At 37.9% G+C, this 26,030-nt stretch overlaps 1 protein-coding gene across 7 annotated transcripts in view; it reads left to right on the forward strand.

Annotated features, from left to right (window-relative positions):
- The first annotated feature begins 1,174 nt into the window (after window positions 1-1,174).
- Window positions 1,175-26,030, forward strand: part of cfap20dc (CFAP20 domain containing) — a 31,441-nt gene continuing 6,585 nt past the window's right edge. For 3 of the 7 annotated variants that reach the window (XM_030729698.1, XM_030729705.1, XM_030729700.1), the window contains exons 1-13: window positions 1,175-1,590; window positions 1,740-1,829; window positions 2,161-2,254; window positions 2,355-2,427; window positions 3,419-3,533; window positions 3,692-3,839; window positions 4,315-4,461; window positions 6,653-6,768; window positions 6,992-7,094; window positions 8,668-8,808; window positions 11,414-11,727; window positions 19,380-19,715; window positions 21,329-21,559. In XM_030729698.1, the coding sequence (XP_030585558.1) occupies window positions 1,570-1,590; window positions 1,740-1,829; window positions 2,161-2,254; window positions 2,355-2,427; window positions 3,419-3,533; window positions 3,692-3,839; window positions 4,315-4,461; window positions 6,653-6,768; window positions 6,992-7,094; window positions 8,668-8,808; window positions 11,414-11,727; window positions 19,380-19,715; window positions 21,329-21,559 (1,929 nt within the window). In that variant the 5' untranslated portion in view covers window positions 1,175-1,569. Of the gene's footprint in view, window positions 1,591-1,716; window positions 1,835-2,160; window positions 2,255-2,354; window positions 2,428-3,418; window positions 3,534-3,691; window positions 3,840-4,314; window positions 4,462-6,652; window positions 6,769-6,991; window positions 7,095-8,667; window positions 8,809-11,413; window positions 11,728-19,379; window positions 19,716-21,328; window positions 21,560-26,030 lie in introns of all 7 variants that reach the window. The other 4 variants (XM_030729703.1, XM_030729701.1, XM_030729699.1 and 1 more) reach the window with 4 other exon arrangements.

Genomic DNA, 26,030 nt, shown 5'->3' on the forward strand with positions numbered 1-26,030 from the left:
GAGTGCATACTTGACATTTGACAAACTGGAAGTATGCATTTGGTTATTAATCTGCTGATAAGAGCATTTTCACAGTTCAAAACATTCTGTTTTTGTTACAATGCTTAATTTTGCCACTGCACCAGAAAAAAAAAAGATGTTTTTGTTACTGCACTGAACACTAAAATCTCTCACAATAAAAATGATTGCAGTATTTGTTCGTAAACAACAAAACTCACTGTAGTCATCATAGGTGCGAGTGGATAGATTTCTTTGTTTTCTTTTGTTCTATATCCATAAATAACTGAGACCACCTCGTATTTGAAGTCAGATACAAGCAAAAAATGTTAATAAGCTGTAAGACATACAGTTGTACTTCCGGATGTTTCCTCCCTGAGTAGCTAATTAAAAGACATCTTTTTGATCTCATAATAGCTTTGCTGCCAGGGTAAACAAAGCAAGTGACAATGACACAATAATGGATTTTAGCATTTCAAGAGAGCCTAGAACTTAAATACAGATCTATTTTTAACTGTTTGTTAAGAAGCATCTTTAGGAATGATATTCTTGGTATAATTAACAAATCTTACATTTTGCAACTCCACAAATATTGCTTGATAAAAAAACAAACAACAACAACAACAAAAAACAGTTGTATTTTTCTTAGGTTTCTCATCACTGATAAACTCTCCAGCTACCTTGTCTGGCAAAATGAAATATAATGGCACCAAGGAATAAAACTTATAACTATATAATAATATAACTTCTCTCAAACAAACAAACATTACTTAAAATAACCTGTAATAAACTGCAGTTGTGGAAAAAGCAGAGTGAAAGAACATTTAATGAGCTCAGTTTTCTTGTTTAAATCTTTCAGATTTCACTGATTTACATTTTGCTCAATAATGGGACTAATTTCTATGACGTGTAGCTAACATCACATGATCTCTGAATGAATTATAACACACTAGGTCTCATTAATTCCAGAATTGTGTTAAGTACATTTCAGAAAAGAAGCGCAAGTGGGCTACTCACCTACTGAATGAGTGGCAGGTAAATGGCAAAAGCTATTTACAATAAAAAGCTATTGGGAATTATTTGAGTCACCTATGCCGCCTCAATTATTCCAGTTACCATGGGCTCTTGTTTGTTTTTACAGACAAAATGTATTTTTTTAAAAAGTGCTAATTACCGCCCAGGAGAAGGCAGAAATAACTGGTTAGTTAACCTTTGGTCGGGTGGAGCCTTATAATTCAAATGTAGATAAAGGGCTTGATTTATCTTCTAATGAGTACTTGTTCATGTTAAGGTAAGCGGAAGAACAAAACAGAATTAAACCCTCGCGAGGTTTGGGATCTAAAGGCAGGCCTTTGCCGGTTGCCATGGAAACGTGTCCCTGTAAGCTAAACCCGTTGTTCCTCAACTGCTGTTGACACTTTTAAGTTACGTGTGTCCTCATGCTTCTCGGTGTATCGCTAGGAACGCTTTAGACTGATGTAACAGATAAGCGCCTAGACAAATTACATTTTTACTTGGGTGCATGCCCACGTTAAATTACTGTTTTCCACCGGTGAGGCTGCGTCACGTAAAATGTTCAGGAATAATTATCAGGTAAGCTCATTTTAAAAGAACCAATTTAGCCCTTTATTCATTAGAAACTATACTCCGTGTATAAAAATAACATTTCCTTGGTGCTGATATGAGCTTCAGCCTGATGTAACACTGGCTGCTGGCTAGTGAGGACTGGTTGTTTGTTGCAGGGTGGAGCTGTGGTTGAGATCTTCAGTGGGCAAGGAAAAGACCCTGCGGCTAAATGGAAACTCTGTGGAGGGCCGTCAGCCATATATAAAGTGAGGTTGTTTTGTGTTTTTTGTGTTTTTGTTTTGTTTTTTAGAGTTGTTAGCTTAACTTACATGTAGCATATTACTAGTAATCACATTAACTTAGGCTTTATGTCCTCTCAAAAACCAACTAGCACCTACAGTACAGGTGAGGGTTAAATAAATTGCATTGCTCTAACCATATAATTTATATTGTAGACTTTCTCAGATAAAAATCAAACAAACAAAAAAAAAACTAAGCATTTGGCATCTCTGAGAGAAATTGCAGAACAGGTAGACTTCTGGTCATAACAGGCAGAGACTCAGCAACTCATCTTATGCATTATTTTTTTCGCCTTAGGAGTATAATAAAGAAGTCAAAGGATGTGTTTACTGTCTGGAGGGAAGCAGCCAGACAGTCAAGATGCAAATGCCAGATAATGGCAAAATGTCTCGTGAGTCTCCACTACTTTCATGCATTCATGTGTAGCTTTTATCTTGTTTTGTTTATTTCCTTTCCTTTGTTTGTTTGTTTGTTTGTTTGTTTTTTGTTAGTTGGACTTCTTCAAAGATTTTTGGTCCTTCAAGTTAATGTTCCTCACTGCCATGACTTTTCTGCTGAGCTTGTGTAAGTAGACCAGTTATTGTTCTTATGGTATAATTTATAAATGTTAATTCAATCGACTGACTTCAACATTTCAATATAAATCTTTAACTTTCTGGCTGAAAAAATATATACAAACTGAACACAATAACATTTTGTGTACGCAGAGTAGATGCTTATTGTAACATATTGTACAGTACAAAAAAAAATGGTTTTCTGGTAATGTACAGTGCGATAAAGAAATAGTGATTGAATAACAATGGGCTCACAGTGAAAACAGACAGCTTGTTTACATCTAGTAGGGAAAAAACATTGAGCCACTTAAAAGACAAAGTGCCTCATTGACTGTTATGTAACAGCCTAAATAACCATTTATTATTAAGATATTGTTCAACAATTTGTTACAAAGAAGGCTTTTATCTTGTGTGCCACTATAAATTCTGAACAGCCACATTATTAAAATGTAGAATGTGAATGTCAAGTGCTTGCTGTTTTTCTCCACAGTTTGCATTTAGTGGCTCTGATTGCATAATGCAGTTGTGTGTTCACATATTGTCACTGCTGCATTTAGTCACTGAAAGAAGAATGCCACTCTTTATTATGCATAAACCACACATGATTTCAGTCTATATTCAACATCGCTACAGGGTCTTTGGTAAAATTCTTTTTCTTAGCTAAAACACAAACTGCAGTTTACAGTATACAGTAGATACTGTTGTTTGGATATGAAGCTCATCAGGGAGAGATATTGTCAGAAGCTGAAATCAATTTTCTTACACTTACCTGCTTTACTTGCACACTTAAATATCGGTGAAAATATTGTGTGTCGCTGTTGTTCTTTCATTTGACTATGTCATGACAGCTGATTTCACAGCTTGAGATAAAAGTGGAAACATCTTTAAGAGCTTACTCCAGAGACCAATAAAGCTTTTTGTTTTCGCAGGTCACAATTTCTTAGTGGCACCACTGATGCTGGTGATAATTCATGTTCTACTTTGCTGTCTGTTAATCTCAGGATAACTGATTCAGAGCACCTAAAAAGAAGACTCCACTTATCAACAGTGCATAAAGAGGTGTCGGCCACACTTTTGCATGCAAAGATACCTTTTGTTGGACTGAAACGCAATACTGTGAGTGTCTTACTCATCTCTGACATATTCTTTTAGTATTAAATTTGCTTTCAGCTATTTGTCTTTTATTTTTCTTCTCCATGTTTTTTAGTAGATATTGAGCTTTATCCCCGTGTGGTGCTTTTAACTACAAATTCATATTGTGTGTTCTGTCTCAGTGGTCAACTTTATGCGTCGACCTTGTATCACTGAGCAGTGAGCTGTTCAAGGGATTTTTGACGCTGGATGGCATCACGTTGTTTGCTACCTGCAAAGTCCGGAGAATCTTCACTATAAAAGCGGATCCAGCAGGAATGCCAGATGACGGTAAAGCGGTCGGTTGCTGGTTGCAGATTTTGAAGTTTTATCGACTTACCCGAAATACTGCTCCAAATGTGTTTAATAAAGATACAGTACCTAAGTACTTGCCACTGAAGCAAGCCAGTGGTCTTTGTTCTTGTGAGTTTGTGTGAAATTATGTTTGTGTGTTTGGAGAGATAGAGAGACAAACAGTTGGCTGTTTTTCTGTGGCTGGCTGAGAACTCAGTGGTAGATTTTGTTCAAGGCTGATATGGCTCAGCAGTGATAACAGCTGCACATTACTGGCTGCCTACTGCACACCTACTCTATCTACCAAAAAGAGTGTCTCAGTCAGTTCGTATTTTTCAGTTGATCAAAGTGTTACTTTTGTGGTGTGATGTTATATATTGTAATAATGTGTTTGGGCTTATTTTATAGCTATTATTAGTGTGAGATGTCCCCCCCCCCCCCCCCCCCCCCCCCCCCTTTTTTTTCAATCTAGACATGTTTCTCAGTGGAGCTGATCTCATGGACTTGATCCCACGCAGTTGCCAGTACCCAGCAGATGTGAACCAAGTCATTCAGGTGTTCAACAGGGAAAATGTGCGAAAGGCAGATTTGAGGACTGGTCTTTTTAACTCTGAGTGTGGTAGGTAAGATAACAAGAAAAAAAGAAATCAGAATTATAATTTGATAAGTAATTACCACAAAAGAAGGTGCGCACTGTACTTGAAATCATATATAAACTACATGTTGCCTTGTTTAACAAACACAATTTATATTATAAAGACAATAGTATGTGTCCTTGTACTGTGTGCTTTAGGTGTGAGCGTGTTTTCAGTGGTTTGGACTAGGACTCTTTGTTTTTGATATTGGTAGTCTTTTCAGCAACAGTTTGGAGAAAGGACTTTTATCTGGAAGGATAACAGTACCCCTTTGCACAAAGCCGGGTTTTTTAAGAAAACGGCTTTATAAGTTAGGTGTGAAGTAATTTTTCTGCAAAACCTGAGTTCAATGCCACTGAGCGCTTTTGGGATAAATTGGAGTGCAGACTCAAAGACAGGCCTTATCGTCAGCATCAGTGCCTGACTCCACCAACAATGTTGTGGATGAAATCCCTGCAGCCAGGTTTAAAAATCTGTGAAAAGCTCTTGACCCCAAAAGAGAGGTGGTATTTACTACAGCATGGTATGTTACAGCATTGCAAATTAACGTAATATTCGCATGGGCGACATACGTTGTTAGGCATTTCACATATTTTCGGCCTTTTAGAGTATTTCTTTAATGCGTCACAGCAGGTTTATAGCATGCATTGTTTTGAGAGTGACTTATGATCAGAATGATAACTGTGAATTTATACATCTAGAGTACACAATATGAGCCACAGTCCACCCATGAAGTAACTCATTTACACAGATAAATAGGAAACAGTGCACAAATGGTTACATGTAGAGAAAGTGTTTGCTACAAAGGCACTGTGATGATAATCACTTTGTTTTCCTGGAATGAAATTCCCGTGGTCTTCATTTTTGTGTTCATTTGTGCCTCACCTGTACTCAAGGAGCTGCAATTATCTCCTCATACAAAAAGACATGCACCAGTAATCCACTTCTGTCGCCTTTGTGGCCTTTTTTATCAGCGCGTATTTATTTGTTCTGACAGCTGTCTAAGTCATGTTGAGTCAACCAGCAGTGCCCATAGAAAAGAGCAGTAGCCACGCACAAGAAATATCTTTTCATAATTAGCATCTGCATTATTAGCATAACATTCCTAATCATAATTAAAACGATTGCTATTAAAGTAGGCATCCAATTTTGACTTTGACAGAGTTGCTCGGTGAATGCTGATCCTTCAGTAGCTAAAGTGTCAGAAACTGTTAAACATAAGCTACAGCAGTTTGTATCATGCAACAATAAACAAGCCCTGATTATCTCTGTGTTTCAGCAAAGACATTCTCTTGATCCCAAAGACTGTAATTTCACATAAATCAAAGTCTATTCCAAAAATATTTTTTGTTTATGTGCTACCAGACATAGATCTTGTTTTAGTCCTTATTGTTGTCCCATTCTTTTTGAAGTTTCACGAGAAATGTACACATTCCAGGGGTAAATTTCAATTAATTCAGCCTGCTGTATCACACAGGCGCGACATCATCTCTTTCTTTTTTAAATGCACCAAAGCTCTGTCCGTTTTATATTGTGGTGTGTGTGTGCGTGTGCGTGTGCGCGTGTTTTGCAGAGAGCAAAGTGTTTGCTCCCTGCTCTGATGAGACTCTACAAGAAAGTGTGTTTGGCTGTTAACATCAGCAGAGGTGGTCCTGATGAGTCCTGGCACAGATACAGCGGGGTCAAGTTGTCGCCATATCACATCTCCCACTGCAGCCCATTATTTTCACATGATGAAATGGAACAGATTGTTAGATTAAAGAAAAACATCCGCTATATCAGCTCAGCAATAGAGACAAATTTGTGTCTAATCAGTAATTTTCTGTCTTCATAAAATGTTTTGACTGTTAGGTTCTAATTAAACGTAAAGCATTAGTAACATTTATAACATTTTCTTGTTGATTATGTTTGCAATATGGTGCAACATAATTGAAAAAAAAAACATTGCGGTATATAATCTACATAAAAGGGCATGCTCTAAAGATTTTTATTCAGAGTGAAAAAGGGACTTTAAGGGATCTTTTTAGTTAAAGAGAACACAGCTCTTTCCTCATCTTAATAAGTTGGTCTCTGCCCTTCAAACTGAAATGGTCTCATATATTAGCATAAGAAAAATCCTACAGGAACTAATCAATTCAGATCAATAAGTAATGGGAATGTCTTACTTTTGTGCAGTTCCTGCCACTGCCAGATCAACCAGTTATCGGAGAACCAGGCCCCAGGGCATTTTACACATAGCCTCGGGCTCTCGCGCTTCTGGACAACCTCCCCTAACTAGAAGAAAAAGCAAGGTACCATTAGATGGAATTGAAAGAAATGTAGTCATTTCTCACTCTCTCTCTCTCGCTCTCGCTTCTTCTTTTTTTTTTTAACAAATTAGTAATCTAATGAATCCTGTAAGAATATACAGCATATCTCTCTGAATGATTTGTATGTCTGCCATAAATTGAACTTACTACAAAACAGAATAAATTGTCTCTGAACTTGTATGTTTCCTTTGGTTATATCCCACAGGGATCCAGTAGAATGAACCAAAAGGTTACTACAGAAAGTCAGAGCATTACAAACCAGAGTGAGAATTTATCACATGGAGAACCTTCCCACATTCTCAATGAGGGTAAATTTGACAGAGTACAGAGAGTGATTTTTATTGAGTCTGAATGCCATCTATGTCTAAACATACCCTGTTTACCCTGCTATTTTACCACTAAAATGCTTAGCATTGTTAATTGCATTCATATGTTTATTTCTATACTATACTATAACACTATAGTTTACTTTGTGTACTGGCTTAAGCTGAATTTATGCTTTCCAGGCTGCATGTACACCACTGTAACTGTGTAGACTGGGGGGGTATGTATCTCCTAGGAACCCATGTCACATTAAAGAACAACAAGGTTTAGAAAATGAGGACGGACCCAGGAAATTGGAAGAGATAAATGTTTAATTTTGAAATAATATTTAAAGGTTTCAACTGGAATTTGGTACTTTTTTTTTCCTTTTAACTCAAAAAGAAAAAGAGGCCGAAACCTGGAAAAACAAGCAAAACAAAACAATCTTTTGTCAAGAATCCAAAAAGAGATATTATTTTTCACTTCCTTTGCTCCCATTTTCTGCACCAATGCTGGGCAGAACAGATAAATTAAACAGATACTACAAGCACCACTCTCACCACCCTCATTAGGTCATTTTTTTTTTTTAGATGTGTTTTTTAGCATTTTTGCCTTAATTGAATATCTGACAGCAAAGAAGTAGATAGAACATTGGGTGAGAGATGGGTGTGATATGCAACACACCCGCTGGGTGTAATCAAACCAGGGGTGTTGCAGTTATGCGCTGTGACCTTTCAGTTACTGGGCAGATCTGTTATTGTTGAATCTGTGCAGGGCTTGAATACCACTTTATCTAATTTGCCAACAAAGCATATAAAGAGTTTATTAGAGTTGAAGCTGGTTCACCTTGAGCCTGCTGATGTGAAGTGAAAATGTTAGACATGGACATAAAAACAACTAATATCTATTTTCTGAGCTTAAATAGTAGTCTGGAGAAGAGTTTTCATCACATTTCAAACTAATCATCTGTATAATGAAACAAATTGACACTAATTTTGCTACTGCATTATGCAAGGGAAGAGTGTTAGAGAGCCAGAAGATTTGCCAGCAAATCTAGGTGGCATTGACTCAGCGCCTGTGAATACCTTTTGACTTTAAATTGTCAAAGAGTAAAACAATTTTAGTTTTTGAGGGATTTTTAGCTTTTGAGACTGGTATTTTAATGTACGTAATTATTTTCCAGTGCGTCTTTGCCCTAAGAGCGTAGATGATTATTTTGCCTTTTCATTTCTTCTAGATACTAGCATCAGTGAATGCAGTACATTTGAACCAACAAACTAACAAAATAAGTGCCCTTTTCCCACAGAACATGCTCTCAAGCACCTAATAACAGCTTTTATTGTTGTTAATACACCATTCTTTGAGCATGACTGAATGAAAAAAAATGGGATGATTAAAATTCCCTAATTCAGCTGAACATAATGTAGCTGGAAATATTCTCTGCACTGAATGAATGTAAGAAGCTCAGTTACTGAAATGCCTTCATTAATAAGGATTTTCACGGTGCATAATCAATTCACAGATATGCTTCTGGCAAGCTCTAATAACATTGTTGTTTGACTGTTTTGTGTTATAAAGCTTTTCTAATGTTGAAAGTACATTATGTAGGAGCATCTGGCAGTTTACAGCCACATCCCCCTATAAAAAGAACAGTTGACAAGAAGGGATCGAAGAAGCTAAGAGTCCCCAGTGCTGGAAGAGAAAAGCAAGCATCATCAAGTAAGTTGTGTGCACTGTATATATTCACCAGACACTATATTAACCACTGGGTTGGACCCCTTTTGCCTTCAGAACTGCCATAATTCTTAGTGGCATAGTTTCAACAAGATGCTGAAAACATTCCTCAGAGATTTTGGTCCATGTTGATATGATAGCATGACACAATTGCTGTAGATTTGTTGGCCACACATCCATAACGCAAATCTCCTGCTCCTCCACATCCCAAAGGTGCTCTATTGGATTGCGATCTGATTGGAGCTTTGTGACTTAGTGCATTATCCTGTTGGAAGCAGCCAACGCAAGATGGGTACATTGTGGTTAAAAGGGAATGGACATGGTCAGCAACAGTCAGGCAGTCTGCGGTGTTTAAACTATGCTCAGTTGGTCCTGAAGGGACCAGCGATCCAAGAAAATATGCCCCACACCATTACACCACCACCACCACCATTGTGAAACATTAATACAAGGCAGAATGGATCCATGTTTTTTCTGTAGTTTATACCAAATTCTAACCATGCCATCTACATGTTGCAGTAGAAATCAGGACCCATCAGACCAGACAACAATTTTCCAATCTTCTGTTGTCCAATTTTGGTGAGGCTGTGCAAATTGTAGCTTCAGTTTCCTGTCTTTAGTTGACTGAAGTAGCATCCTGGTGTGGTCTTCTGCTGCTGTAGCCCATCTGCATCAAGATTCATCATGTTGTGCATTCAGAGATATTCTTGTGCATACTGAGGTTGTAAAAACAGGTATTTAAGTTACTGTTGCCTTTCTATCAGCTCAAAGCAGTATAGCCATTCTCCTCTGACCTCTGGCATCAACAAAGCATTTTCTCACAGAGAACTGCCGCTCATTAGATATTTTCTCTTTTCTGGATCATTCTCTGTAAACCCTAGGGACTGTTGTGTGGAAAAATCCCAGTAGATCAACAGTTTCTGAAATACTCAGACCAGCCCATCTGGCACCTATAACCATGCCACTTAAGTCACTTAAATCACCTTTCTTCCCCGTTCTGATGCTGAGGTTTCAACTTCAGCAGGCTGTCTTGTCCATGTCTACATGCTTAAATGCACTGAATTGCTCCCATGTGATCGGGTGATTCTATATTTGCATTAATGAGCAGCTGAAGAGGTGTATCTAACAAAGTGGCTGGTGAGTGTACATTCTCTTTGAGTTGTGGTGGGCTTGGGGGTGTGCTATTTTTAATATTATCAGGTGTTTAATTATTGTTAACATCTCCTTGAGCTTCTGTACCTGAGCAACAGAGAGAATAGTGAAAACAGGGAAAGGTACATCCCTTGATCCAGCAGGCAGGAGAGCAAGCACCAGCCTCTGACCCTAGCAAAAAATGTCAGAGTGTCTAGCAGTCAATGAGTCTTACAGCAGTTGTAAATGGACAGCAGGAAGACGTGATCTCTGTGAAAAGTTAAGCAAGACAGCAAGAGATGGGAACACGAGACAAAATAGAGCAATGTACATGCTGGGTGATTCTGATGTCTGCTTCCATGTTGTGATTTTAATAAGCACCTTGTTTATGCTTGAGAAAAATAGGTGTCCCAACTCTTACTTTTTAAACTGGATTGTTTGACTGTTGCATGAATTTTAAAAGATCTCATTCTATATTGGACACATGCTTTTCCCCCCTTTTAAATTTTGCATAACCTGTGTCAAGGCCACTTGTGGGATCCCTCCCCCACAAACTCTCCCCACACTGCTACCCCCGCCCCCCAACACACACACACACACACACACACACACACACACACACACACACACACACACACACATTGTCCTTGTGAAGTGAGTGCATGTGTTCCGAAAGCTCAATTATGGATGTTTCTCCAGCAGTAAGCTCCTTTGCTGCACCCCTGCCCACAGACTGAAAGCAGTTAGTTCATTAATGGTAATGTGGCGCATTAAATAAAAGTCAGAGGGACATCTCCTGGGCGCAGGGTTTGCCACACAGTGGGCAATTAGAGAAAGTGATTATACTGTCGAGAGATTCAAATGTGCTCACTCATTCAAATTTAGCTGCCCCTTTCTGTGATCTCAGGCTCATCTCAGAGTATAAAGATTCATTGTTTCTTGCATACCCACAGAAATTGATGCAACATTCATTAAAAGCTAAAACAAGCTTCTATCAATCAGTCTATCTATCTACATAGGTAGCTAGATATAGATAGATGATGTATAAACACAGGTGACATTTGATGAATGACAAATTGGCAGTAAAATGTTTTGCTTACTAATAATTTTGTTTTAGTTTATAATGTTTCACTCTCATTAAGGTATTAGCCTAACAGCGCTGTTAATGAAATCTGCAAACATGTCAGTGCAGGATAACTTCATTAATGCCCATTTTCTCAGGTAGTTGAATGAATTGCAACCCTATTATATTGTTATTATAATTTTTTGCACACATATCCAAATCAAATTAGAATGCCATTAGCTATATGATTAAGCAAATAATAAAACAATGATTTATTACTCATTGTAATTAGACTCCATGTCTAATTGTCCACATGTTGTGAAAGACTTCATAACATTTCCTTGCAACAGTTATTTTTTTCATTACTTGATCTTATGTTATCATCCTTCATTTTAGATGAGCGTCGCACTCCTGCGAAGGAAAGTTCAGCACTCACCGTCACAGACTCTCGACGGTGCTCTGTGCAGCAAGGTTTGCCTTCTGACCTGAAGGTCTGGAGCAGCTGGGAGAGTAATGAGGGGTCTGAGCCTCAGCTCACTCTGCAAGAGGAGGTGTTCACTTTCTCATCCCAGCCTCACTCACCCAAACGAGGACAAGGCCAGGGTGACCAGGAGAAGATGGAGATGGGAGATGGTCAGGTTCAGAGCAAGATTGGGAGGCGGTATGATGTCCAGCCCGAAGATGACTTTCTTGGCAGTGAAAGTGATGAGGTATGGTAAGAGAGAGACACAAACACACTGTTCTTTGAGTGCACACACACAAAGTGGTCCTGTCCTGCGGGGACATTTAATGATTATCTGTCAAGCAAAGACTGCTTTATATTACATGCACTACTAGTTTGACATGGAGTAGAAATGAAAAACTATGTCTAATTCACTAAGAAATCATTCAAAATGCCCCAAATTTGATTTATTTCTGTTTAATCTGAGTAAGTTTGAAGTACTAGTTTTTTGTTTGGTTTTTTTGGTGAGTAGTGCTTTATATTGCACAATTCATATTATGCATCAGATTTTCACTTGAAAGGTCAGTGTGGTTATTTATCATCAGATCATTTATTAATGACTCTGAGACTTGTAACAAAAAGTGATGATTTTCTTTATGCTGAGCAAGGAGATTAAACTATGATTACAAAGAATAATCTTCAAAGGAATGCTAATTGCTTTTACTTATTTAAAACTTTATAATAAATCTTATAATTTGGAATTAACATGCTTGTTGTGATTCTACAGAAGGTGACTCAAATACAGAATGCTGAGGCAGGATTAATAAACAAAAGCTGAGCCTTTATTAACTGACAAAAATGGGCAAGGTAAAACAAAATAGGAATCCACAAAGGGGCACATGAAGTAGGAGGAATAAAAGGAGACAAAGAATTAGGGAAGGGTCAGGCCAAAATATACACAGAGATTCAATTTGAAAACAAAACACAGGTAGAACTAGAAGGCCACTCAGTAGAGCACATACCTCGCCCACGCCAAATTTTCTATGTGCCAATACTACGCTGCAGTAGATACCACCCAATGTTGTCATACTCCATCAGGTTCAGCTATATGTTGATGTTAGTTGCATGTCACTAGCTTTATTCCTTAGTCTACAGGAGTGAATGAATCCTCCTTCAATCATGAACAAAATTTGCTTTATGACACAACTTATGGTCATGTTGCACCCTAATTCTGACTCATCTTCATAAGGTCAGATGAAAATATGTGAATATTGTCCCTGTCTCACAATGGTAAAGAATCCTTTTACACAATCCTGGATCAAGAGCATGATCCAGAGCACCACCAAAATTTAAAGAATTGCTCCTTGGACGACCCTCAACAAAATTGAAATTGAAATCCGTTCATAATCGTCTGTGTAATCCTCAAATATGTGAATATTGTCCCTATCTCACAATGGCAAAGAATCCTTTTAAAAATTCCACCAACAACTCCTGAAATTTTCATCAAAATCCGTTCATAATTTTCCTAGTTATCCTATCAACAGACAGACCAACGCGACAGTAAACATAACCTCTCTCCACCCATCAGAGGTGTGAAGACAAAGACAGGGTGTAAAGTAATAGGAGACAGAAAGAGGAAAAGCAACTACCAAAATAAAACAGGAAGTGAAAGTAAGAAAAGAAAACTAACACACATACAAATCAGAGGAGATAAATAGCATCAAAGACATGATATAAAGTTAAACACTAAGGTTTTATTCACGCAGTGCTGTACGCACCTCCAAATTCCAGTTCCTTTAACAAGTGTGATCACTGCGTACTGTGTGCAGAAGTGAGTCGGGGCTAGGCTCAGTTGAACTTTGGATACAGTACACATGCTGTCTGTCTCTTTTTTTGCCCAAGCATGAAATTGCATGATACCCACTGCCTCTGAGAAAATCGCTGTCTTAAGTAATTGATAAATCTATAAGGCATGTAAGAGCATAGTGTGAACACTCCCAAAAAAAAAAAAACTTTCCAAATTATGCTACAAAATGTGTAAAATTGCAATCCTCATTGTGTTCACAAGAAGCATGTGTGCATGAAATGGAGGGAGAGTGTATTGAGATGCTGAGACACACTGATGCGTGCTAAGGCCCGGATCATAAAGCACAGTGTGAGTGCAGTCCAGCAGACGACGGAGGGGAGGGAGGACAATCGTACTTGGGCACAGTATAAGACAGCTGTGCTTAGTGTGAGTAAATCTTAAAAAACACAAAGCCAGTGATCTTACAACATAAAACTTGACTCGCATTCTGTTGTACAGCAGTTTTAAAGAAATCCATCTACGGCATTGGCAACAAAATCTACATTAAGAAAAACAGATACGTGAAGAAGTCAAAATATTGATAGTGCACGTTACAATTTTGTATTATAAACTCAGGACTTCTCTTAAGGCTTGCAATTATCACTGACATTGTGTATATGTACAGATGTTCATGTTGGAACTCAGGAGCCTGTGTTATCATATTGGGGAAACAGTAAAACAGATTGGTTTCAAAAAGTGAATCTTTTTATAGTGACCTTTGTAGATTGCATGTATAACCTTTCTTCCATAAAGCTCTTTCGAGGCTGGGATTTTATTTTTTTTTTTAGAATTTGCATGACTTATTGGTTTGGAGAATGGTTTTATAACTACTTTCACATCTGTTGAAAGTGAACAGTCTTTTCAATTTCCGTGGCTGCCAATTTACAGTGTTTGCTAAATAATCTAATAAAGGGCCTATCAGAACACTTTTAAAGAATAAAAAAACACTGGGGGATTGTATTGCCTGAGCCCTGGGTGTTGTATAGTTAGTCCAGCATGCTTTTTCTGTTGTTTCTTTTTTTAAAGACCTCAGTACCCTGCTGTCCGAACCAGAACAATGTGTGTGAACACTAGGTTGATTGAAAAAGTACATGTAAGGTAAATTGTAAAACTTTTTCTTGTTTACTACTTTTTTCCTTTTAGTTTAGTTTCTTGATCTGTTACCACAGACACTTTTTTGTCTCAATAGTATTGCTCTATCCACCACCATGCTGTGTGGGTTTTGTCTTTGGAGTTTTTAGCAATTGTATTAATGGCTGAGGTTCTGCATGCACACAGAAAAAAGGAAATTACAGCAATTCACATGCTTAAAGATGTCACTTCTTCAAATTAAGACATATAAGGACAGAAATACAGTTTCTGTCAGAGGAAAGCTCTCTTTTTGCATAAAAATGCCTACTTTGGGAGATTTATAATAGCACTGTAATAAAAGGTTAACAATGGAAAGGCATGCAGACATTTATTTTGTGGCTGGCCTCATTGCATATGCATTTGTAAGAGTTTCTCTTTCAGTGTAGAAAATTTGGGAAGGGAGCGTATTTAAATTAATCTTACAGCTGTGATTTAGTGAGGTTTTCAGGAGGCAATTTACTGCTGTGTGTGCCATTGTTTCACTCTGGGGAAAAAAAAAAAAAGCATCTCTTAACTCATTTGCGTTTGACATAGCTGCCAAAACTCTTACTTGAACAATCACTTAATCGCCGCAGGGGCACAGCTCACTGCCAGAGTTTTGGGTCTGTCCTGTAGGTTGTCCTTAAGTCCTCACCTCGAAAGATTAGATCAAGCCCACATCTTTCTTTTTTTTGTCTGTTTTTCGTTTGTTCTTTTCCGTTACATATTGTGTTTGTTACATAACATTGAAATATCTGTCAAAACAACTCAGGCTGTTGTTAAACATGTTGGAATAATGCTATTTAACTCTCTTCTTGCAGAAGCATTTGACTCATAGATTGCGATTGAGTGTTGCCCACAGCTGGGTGTGTGTCTGGTTTTTTTTTTTCCCTTTGACTTCAGTAAATACCTGCAATATCACACAGCATTCAGAAAACAGGGGTGTGCACTTTTATACATGTGGCACAGCAGTAGTTTTATTGGATCGCTCTGGATCTGATGGTAAATGGTGTCCTGTATTCTGCACATCTACACAGCTGTTACACACAGATTACATGGTTTTGCCCTCCATCAGATGTGTCAGGATTCATCCAGAGAGCGTCTGCCTTGATCCACCAAGTCCCCCTTAGTGTCTGACTAAAGATTTCACCATTGCATCAGAACATATCGATTTTCCCTCTGTGGCCTCTCCCTGGTCTGAATTACCATGAGAAAGGCACATATATAAAATCAAGACATGTACTTTATTGTTTCCGTCACACGACATATACCAAGCTGTACCTCTGTTGTCAGTCGTTCTTTATGTACGACCCCTCTATTTAGCCTGTTCTTGTTAAGTGGTGTTGGTGATTACTGGAGTGAACTGACTGTGTTTGTGTTGGAGCATTGTTAGTGGATCATCCTCAAAACATTCTCATTCCATCTGCTTTTTCTATTCCAATTACAGCATCATACTAATTTGTCTTGCTTTGTACATCTTAATCATAATCAGTTGCTTTCACTCAACTGAAAGCAGTTTAAAACCAGGATCAACAAGAACTTCTACGTTTCTCTGCTCCCCACCTACAGCTTTTTGTTTTCTGGTCAGTAACTATTATTCCTCATAATTAAAAAGCGACTGTGATTGCAAAAGAAACCACAGCTTCAATTCTGTCAACAATGAGAGAGACACATACCTGTTTAAAGCATTGTTATATCACGTCTCACTGTTTTCATAATGCTGTCAGCACAACTTGCATACAGTGACAGTGATAATGCGTATGTGACATGACTAATCACTTCTTCAGATAAAGAAAAAAACACTGTGAATGAGGGACAATATTGTTTTTTATAACTGTTTTTATACAGTTTTTTAAGGCTTGAGGGTAAGGGTGTCACTATAAATGAAACAATATCACGGCAGCAACAGACGTAATTGTTTCTGTGTGTTTGTACAGTTACGGTTGCAGATTGCCGTGCCACCTCCGTGCATTTGCATTTTGAGTTGAATTAAAAAGACAACACACAGCATACAAATTTATGGATAAATTTGGCTGATAGCATTCTTGCTATTGTTTTAGTTTTTCAGATTTTCAAGAGCTATATACAAATAAACGTTATGCAAGATTACACAAATAAATATAATTGATGTGAGCATCGTAGTTTGAAAACACTGGACAGGAAATGCTTATGTTTGGGCTTTGAAGGAACTGAAAATGAATGTCATACAAACACCTATTTTGTGAAGAAATGTGCTTTATTTACATTACTACATGACTGAACTACAGTATTGTCTGGTCTGTGGTTTTAGTCAGTTGTTTACGTAGTTGCTAGGCAACATGGCAGCGCTTTAATATGCATAATTTGAATTAATTAAATTAGATGTTGGGAAATTAAAACAATACAATGCTTTAATAATGCAGCGTAGACGCATGAATGCTACAGACGGGTCATTTTAGTCTGTAGGTAGGTGGTTGCTAGGCAACATCATGACATCAATATATGATATGATAATATATGATATAGATAATAACCTTCAGGTGCCTAAGACGTAACTGTGTGCTTAGTTTGCTTGCTTAGCTCCTAATTGTGTAGGAAGAGTTTGCCAACAGAGATTTTGTGTAATTTAGTGAGCTATGTTTGCAGATTAAAATACCAACATTCACTATAATAACAAAAGATTCACTCAATTGTCATCATGTAGTGAGTTACATCAGCATGCTTGAACAGCTCCATATTAAAACTATTTAAGTCATGCATATGTTTTTTATTTATTTATTTTTTACCTGCAGTTTTGTTTGGTGTAGGTATTATAGAGTCTGTGTGTGTGTGTGTGTGTGTGTGTGTGTGTGTGTGGGGGGGGGGGGGGGGGGGGGGGGGGGGGGGGGGGTTGTGTGTTCAGCCAAATTATGTGCTAAAAACATTAAGGTTCAGGTGAATTTTGTGTTTTCTTGCACTAATAAAAACATAAGTGAAAGAAGAATAATTGATTCTGTATAAATTCTGACAGAGCTTTCAGTTTCAGCAGATATACTGATGTAATGGAATAATAAGATTTGCATATAAAAACCTGGTTTTGATTTATTTATGTCAGGTTGTTCATTTCTCAACTTGGAGCAATATCATCTTTCAAGGTGTTGCGTCAGCTTCATACAATTCTATTGAGCAAGCATTTGCTCTTAAACATAGAGAAATATTAAAAGGAAAACAAAGCAATGAACTTTGAATGTATAAACTACCTTGAAATATATTAAAACAAATTTTGTCATATTTTCAGGGAAATACGGTTATTTTAATGCAATACCTGAAACAATGGACCATGCATTAGTTCATTAAAATGCATTCAGGCTCACAAGAGCATCTATATCAGGATTTCAGTGATACATGTTTATTGTTTATTCACCTGCACATATGAAAATGATATAGAGTAGAAAAATAAGGGAAAACAAATAACATATAGAGCCAGTAAGCTACAACCCTCAAGGGGCTTGTGATAACCTTTCACCCCACAACAAAGCTCACAGATGAAAGAAAACACCTAAAAAACAGACAGAATAAGGAAAAAATATTGATCTCAAAGGCCCAAGGAAAGCTTCGAGCTTTTAAATTCATGAGAAACAAAGTCTACATTATGAACAAAGAAATGTTTTTGTGATAGCAATCTGGTTGTAAGTACCCCACAACTGTGATTCTCTGTATTGTATGAGGAACTGGCAATGGCTGATGTGAAAAGTGGGAGGATAGTAAACAGCATCTTCTGTTTTAAATATTTAATCTTTAAATTCCACTAGCAGCAGGGTTTATTAAAATAAATTTAATACATCTATTAATCAGGTTAAGGTGTTAAATCCAGCACTTCGTAACTGGTGACAGTTTCAGTTTCTAACCAGTAGTGCAAGATAACGTGCTCTAATTTATTTACACGTTTACAATATGAAACATTTAACCTGAAGAGTAGCTTTGCAATTTGCTTACCGCTTTGTGGATGATGGTTACTGCTGTCACCATGTTCCACAACAGTTGCGATGGGTTCTAATTGCGATTTATGAAAGAAGAACGTTCTATCAGCAGAACTCCCTTATTCTCTGTCCACACATACTGTATGCAAGTTCCAAAAAGCTAAATACACAGTGCCAGCATCTGGATAGTCTGGTTAGCTTTTTTACATCTACACTGACTACTTTCACTTACCTTGGTTTCAGGATGGTCAACCTGGTTTACATATCCCACAGTTTTATTTCTATCCATCCATTTTGTTCCACTTATCCAGTTCAGGGTTGCAGGGGGGCTGGAGCCTATCCCAGCTGTCACAGGGCAAAGTGCAGGGTACACCCTGGACAGGTCACTAGTCTATTGCATCACCAATTAACCTAACCTAACCTAACCTGACATAACCTAACACCAAGCATGTCTTTGAACTGTGTGAGGAAGCCAGAGAGAAAGATGGGGAAAACATGGAAACTCCATACAGAAAGGCCTCAGTGGATTTGAACCCAAGACCTTGTTGGAAGGCAGCAGTGCTAACCACTGCACCACTCAGTTTAATCTAAAATTTTTGCTGGTGTGAATCCAGTTTGCAATTTCAATGTGGAAGTGAATTGTAAAGGATCAGGTGTCTTTCAAGAACATAGAGTTAAATGTGTGATACGCAGATCTTTTTGTGTTGAGTATTCCTTTTAATGTTGCGTGTAGTGCTTGCATATGCAGTATCTTATACAATCTCTTTGGTAGGGAGTAGGTTTGAAACTACAATTCTGAGTTGCAACACAGCGTCTGAAGGTGTGAGAGATTTGCAGATCAGAAGAAAATGCTATTAGAATGTGAGAATGTGGGGTTAATTTAAAGCTGAACCACCAAAAGAGAGCACAAGAAAAAGATTACTCAACTAATATCTGAAACAGTCTACCGATAGGTCATAACTAATCAGCTACAGTGAGTAGAATTTAATATTTTTTTTTTTCATGATGTCCTTATATTTCTTTCAGGATAACTACTGCACCATGTACCAACATCAAAAAACGAGTGTGCTCAATCTTACATCTCCTAGAACTCTTGATCCAACTTTGAGCGGTCAACTTGAAGGTCACGCTGGATCTCCTAATGTGAACCTAACACCGCCACTTAACACCGGTATGCAGCCTCATTCCAGTGGAAGAGCTGAACATGGGCTTTTGCCCACACGGTGCTTCTCACCTAACGGACAGGAACAGAAGCGAAGTGTGTTTGAGAAAGTGAACCGGGTTCTTGATGTGGACAGCAGCATATCAGTTTGCAGGAGACTCCTGCAAGAGGTCAAATTGGATGATTCAAAACAGCACAAGGTAGGGGTTACAATTTTAACAACCATCAGCCCTCACCCAGTATTATGACTCTCTGTAAGTATTTTTTTTTTTTGTGATAGTTAAGCATAGCTGAATAATGCTGCAATTTATTGCTGGAAAAGACATTGCTGATTTAGATCACCTCTTATTGTGTCAACACCCAGGAAAGTGTGCTCATTAAGATGTCACACTTACCAACGAAGACACACGTTACCACCCATGAAATATCTTGTTTATTTGCTGTGAAAAGCCAAAGTTAAAGTTTTTTTTTTTTATTCATATATTTTTATTTTTACTTTAAGGCCATTAATTTTGATATTTAAATTAAATTATTTGCTAATGTCGAGTGGGGTGAGGGGATGCCCGTAGTTCAAAATCAGAGAATTAAAATTGCAGCTCTACAGAGCTTTTGGACTCATTCAAGCACAATTTTTGGTTTCATGCCCTCTAAATTTGCTGTCTTATTGTCTGAGCCTGAGTCTGAGTCACTCTCAACAATCCCTGTAGGCAACTGTTTCCACTAAAAAGCTTTGATGAGTCCACTGCACACTATTTGTCTAGCACCAAACATCAGAAACACAAAGTTATCAAGTGGTAAGAAAAAAAAAAAGTTGAACACAGAGCAGGGTAGTTCAAAGAGCCAGATATGTTTGTCTGAAGTTGGTGAAGACGACATCAGAATAAAAATGAGAGCTAATGTTTATATGTTTTACCCCCTTGAAAATTGATTAATGCAGCATGGTTTAATGAAAATCATTTTGATTAAATTTCATCTTCGGTAGATGGGTTAACTCAATTCTTTTGGTATGCAGTCGTAAAGGTGCTGAGCTCTAACTGTGATGTGCAAGTGGGTTTTGGAGTCCTTGTGGCAAATGTGCAGCTTATTAAAAACTTTGATGTTCATACACCCAGCTGTCTCTCTTTACTCATAGTAATGTGTGATCACTGCTGATTTGGACAGCTAAAGAGTGCTGGGGAAAAGGTTTGTCGGATCAGACTATGGTCTGTTACAAATTGAGGCAGGCCCCAGCACCAGTTGAAACGATCCAGGATCAGAGGATAGTCAACTGAAGCGATCACAAGGCCTGAAGGGAGATCTGTCACTTGACGGTTGCTTTCTGCGTTTACACAACTCACTACTGAGTGATAGCCTAGCTTCCTTCATCAGTGTTGCTCCTGACTGCTGATTTGTGCCAACTCTAGCAGGCAACATGCAGTGAAGGCTTTGACTGAAAGATTGTCTGATGAATATGACAAGGAGTTTGTTTGCCTCCCTGCAGCCCTGGTTTATTGACTGCTATTGATTCGTCACCAGGGTATCACAAGACTTCTTTGCACTTTGTCAGAAAAATCATGTTACCATAGTAGTCTACTAGATCAATAGATCCACGGTTAAAAGACATTTCCTCAGTGGGTCAAAACAATGGCGTATGTCCAGAATTGCCTTGAGCTCTGTCTGGGACTAAAGCTTGATGTTAAGACTTTCACTACTTTGTTTGGCTGCACAAAACATTATATCAGTGTATATATCAGACTGTGACAAAGTGCAAACTATTGCATTGTGGATTGCTCCCAAAAAGGTAATCGCTGTTTTATTGGTGATAAATTTGAAGGAGGAAGACAAAGATGAGACACTGAAGCCTGTTGATTCCAGTCATTGCGACTTAGACCCGTTCAGCATTCTACATACACAAGATGATGAGGAGCTCCGAATGCTGGCAAGCCTAAGAAGAGAGCAGGAGGAAGATGAATGTAAAGCCTCAGGCCTCAGCTCATCTCAGATCCACCGGTGTAATATCAGCATAAGCAGTGATGACACCTCTACGTGGACCCACATCTCTCTGGTCTGTACTGTCATGCTTTGCTACTCTTCATCTTTTATTGACTCTTCACTAACAAGCAGCACATGTGCAGCTAATCTACCACTTACATCATTAGCAGGTTGTTCCTCTTTCTGTCTCCTGTCTCGAATATTTTGTTTGACCTGGGTTGATCCTCATTCTTGCTGATTTCCATTTCAAGCCCCAACTTACACCGCAATGAAGTGCTAATGCACCTCTTTCACCAGTTATGTTTTTGCATTATAAAAGGTTATTGAAATAGAAACACATTAATTGGCCTCTTCCAGTTTTTAAATATACACTGGCGCGATATCCACAGGTCCCTCTGTGACTAAAAATTATTTAGGTCATTTGAAAATTTCCCCAGAGATCTTTTTAGAATTCAAAGATGGTGCAGTTTTCTCTTGGCTATTGAAGGTCATTTAGATCTATGGTCCATTAACAAAAGTACGTTTCACTTATGGAGAGATAACACTATCATGCCTGGCTCTGCTGAGCCCACTGTAGGAACCCCCGGTGAATAAAATCATTACAAATTCTTGAGTTATAGGCCTGTTACCATTTCTGTATTTGCAGGTATCCATTAATGTCCTAAGATTTAAGGACACAATGAATAGTGCTATTACCTCAGGGATTACCATCTCATTGTTCTTTTTGAGGACACCATTATATGGTCACCAATAAAGACATATATCTTTAGACCCCACTTTAGGATTTACATTTTACTATATCATACCCTGAAGTGATTTTTTTTTTTTTTTTTTTTTTTAAATTAGCTGTTGTGTTTATAATTGTAATGTATGGCAACAGCACCACCAACAGTATTTTAGGAAAACACTTGCCAATAAAGAGAAAGTGAAAAAGATAAAGAAAGATACCACACATTAAGTAGACTGCGCGTGACGCAAATAGAAATGCAACTTTTTTAAGTGAATGTAATGGCTAAAACTTCCATCAAAAGGCTATAATATATTTCTGTAAAAAGACACTAAGTGATTACAGGCCCTAAGAAGTCACCGCCTGGGGCTGGGACTCCTTCACTGGTAATGATAATCCATCTCTGCACCCTGGATGCTGTGATTCAAGTGGTTCCCACTGCTGTGATTTATGGCAGTCCAGACAGAACTTAACCTCCAAACGGATGTGTGCTAAGCTTCTGTTACTATGCTGGAAACAAACAAACTGAAAAGATAATATAAATATACCATTATTATTTAATTTTATTTAAACAGGTTAGCCCACTGAGATCAAGATCTCTTTCTCAAGAGCGGACTGTGTACAAAAGATGAATATAGATTAAGAGTTGACAGGCCGACTCATAATACAAATGTGCATCATACATTTTCACAAATTAAGAAAAGCACATGCAAGAATAGTGGCAGATATACAATTATAGCCATTTAAAATGTTACAAAGAAGAGAATGTAGTTTGATATTTTTTTTATAGCTCATTCCTGTTTGCAGCCAGCACAGTATTTATTTTTTTAGAGGTACAGCTGTTAGAATGCCCTGTTGCCTGACATTGCAAGTACTGTATTTAAATTTAAGCTAGGAACCAGGCAATCTTTGCAGAAGAGACTTGTAAATAAACAACTTACAGTGCTCCTCTTTTCTGTTAGCTAAGGATGACTATCCCACAAAGAATAACCTGTGATGAATCACAACACACTGTGATACAGAGAATCAAGAGACTTTAAGATGGGTGAGCAAGCATGCATATGAACAGCTGTACAATAATCTTGCAAAACAGGAGCCGTTTCTATACAAAAAAGTTCAACGTTTGCTTTTAATTTTCTAGTTAGGTGTTCCACATGGCTCTTCAAAGTGAGTCTGGGTTCCAGTCAGAGTCTTATTTATTTAGAAAAATTAACAGTTTCAGTTTTATGGCCATGAGGGGAGTGGACTGTAGGTCATGCACTTTATGATGACCTCATGAATAGCATGCACTTAGTTTTATCAGAGTTTAAAATAAGCTCATGTTTGATGAGAGATTCCTGAAATGCGTCAGAAGAGGCTGTAGATTTGCCAAGGCTAGATAAAGGAAAGTGCCAGTGGCATATACAATTGTATAATCTCTATAAAAATGTACATTATAGATTAAATGTGACAAATGAGATTTCTGACACAGTGGTATGTTGTTGTCCTAGATATGAAACATGTTTTTCGTGTACACGTGGCTAAAGCAGGAACTGTCATTTTAGATTTTTCGTTTTCTTTTTTTTTTTTTTGGAAAAATTGCAGTGGAAATGGGAGACTGACACAGAGAGAGAACAAGCAAAACATACAATTAGTAAATTTATGCCAAACAAGGTTTTTAGTAATTTAGCATGAAGAGTGATTATTTTCTTATTTGATAAAGAAAAAATAGCCTGAATCGTTTGAAAGTCTGCCATCAAAATCGTACTCCTGTAGAACATAAAGTTGTCCTATCAAATACATTTTGTGGTGGAAGGTTTCTAAACTTTTATTCAAATGAGTTTGTTGTCAGTGTTAAATCTAAAATATGTTTTTATTATCCCAAATAAAGCGGGAGGATATTGTCATACTATCCATTACATCCCCAGCCTAGGGATAACCTGGACATAACATGAGTCGCGACTTCCCACTCCAACTACTCCCAAGAAAAGCCTGCAACACAGAATAAATGAGGGTGCTACGCAGCAGTTTATTTGTCTTTGGATGTGAGCTGTGTCAAAACAACAAACAAAAGGTTCTAGTGGTCCCTATTCTGGCCTAACCAAAAACAAAAGACAAATATCTAACCTATGCTTCTAACCAAAAACAAGAGAAAAATGGTGTCAACAAAAATGGTGTCACTCCTACTTGACTCCTGGATCATAACACCATCCGCCCATCCATCTGTGAGGTTTTACCTTTCCAGTCTATACACTGCGGAACCACAAGGACTTGAGCCATGAAATTTAACATGTGTATTATTTGCACAACACGAACTGGAATATGTGTTATATTTTTACTAACCCAGGAGTGACTAGTAAGTATTTGGATAAAAGTTTAGGGTGATGCCTCCAAATTAGGGCAGAATTGTTTTGCAGAAGGCAATAAGATTTTCTATTATGAAATGGGGCTGTAATGTTATCCTGACCTCTACATTTATTTTATATTTTCATCGATCGTGGGAGGATATCCCCATTAGTGATGGGTCTTATTGTTGTTGTTTTTTTTTATTTTACTAAATTAAATTATCAATCTGCAGTTACATCTTGAAATTCAGATTGCTTCTTATGCATGGCCTCACAAATATGAGTCCCTGTCTCAGTCCTGCAACCAACCCTCACTCTTCCTCAGCATCTGTGAGTCCCACTCACTCACTCACAAGATCACTTGCTGCACTGAGGGAGACTCAGCAGTGCGTCACACTGTCAAAGTGTGTGCTTTGTTAAGCAGGAGAGGAATCCGCTGGGATTAATTTGTAAATGTGACTGCACTGCTTTAACAAACAGATAATAATGCTTTGTTAATGATAGATAAACATTGTTGATCTCCATCTCTGACCAGTTACCTCCACTCCAGAGTTGATGGGTTTGGTTTCTTAGCGTCGTTACATAAAAAGCCCTGCCTGTCTCACGTTTGAAAGCAGATGTTCAGCAGTGGCAATGATCGCTTGTTTTTCTCATGATGTGTCCTCTACCATATAAAAAATACATTATGGACACAAGTCTAGGTTTAAATATTTGATTTTCGTAGGAGGGGGGTCTTTAAATTTAATGGAGTTTATTATTATTATATGTGTTAATACAGAAATTATATTAGGAGATGGAGTGAGAGGTCTGAGATTTAGTTTTGTAATACTACCCAGCCTCTAATTTTGCTTTGGCAGATATAGAGTAGAAATAAATAATAGAAAATAGCCACTTGAGGGGAACTCAGCCACCATTCATCTAAAAGAAAATGCCTCGATAAAAAAAAGCAGTAAGATGGAAATAAATTATCTGTTATTGGTTGACTGAACCTCTTTCCCAAGGTTTGTGCAGCAAAGGTTTACAACCAAATACTTTACATGCACTGCTCTGTTTTATATTTCCTTAATAGATAGTTGCAGAAACAGAAATAAGAACCTAAGATCATGTTGATCAGATATATGTAAAGCTCTTTAGATTACTGATTGTTTGACTTGGCATACAGGAGAAGAAAAGATGTATAATGGTTGGTATATAAAGAGGAGACTCGATAAAGTCCAAGGTGTTTCCACCAGGGAGACAATACAAACATTATAGATGTCAGCTCTAAGAGCAAATGAGAAGTGTGTGGGCTTCGCAGACACACAGCAGATAGTGTGCCAGGCAAGTCATCACATTGACTCCCAAGCTGCTGACAGCCAACGCTGCTATATTGAACATCCACACCACATTTCGCTGTTTTCAAGAGGTGATGTTTGTTCAAAACAAGTGGTGTGCTTCTGTTAGCGGCAGATGTACTTAGTGCTCTCTTTGAAACTGGAGTTCATGCAGGTGTG

This window comes from Archocentrus centrarchus, chromosome 5 (genome assembly GCF_007364275.1).
Source record: "Archocentrus centrarchus isolate MPI-CPG fArcCen1 chromosome 5, fArcCen1, whole genome shotgun sequence".
Lineage (NCBI taxonomy): Eukaryota > Metazoa > Chordata > Actinopteri > Cichliformes > Cichlidae > Archocentrus > Archocentrus centrarchus.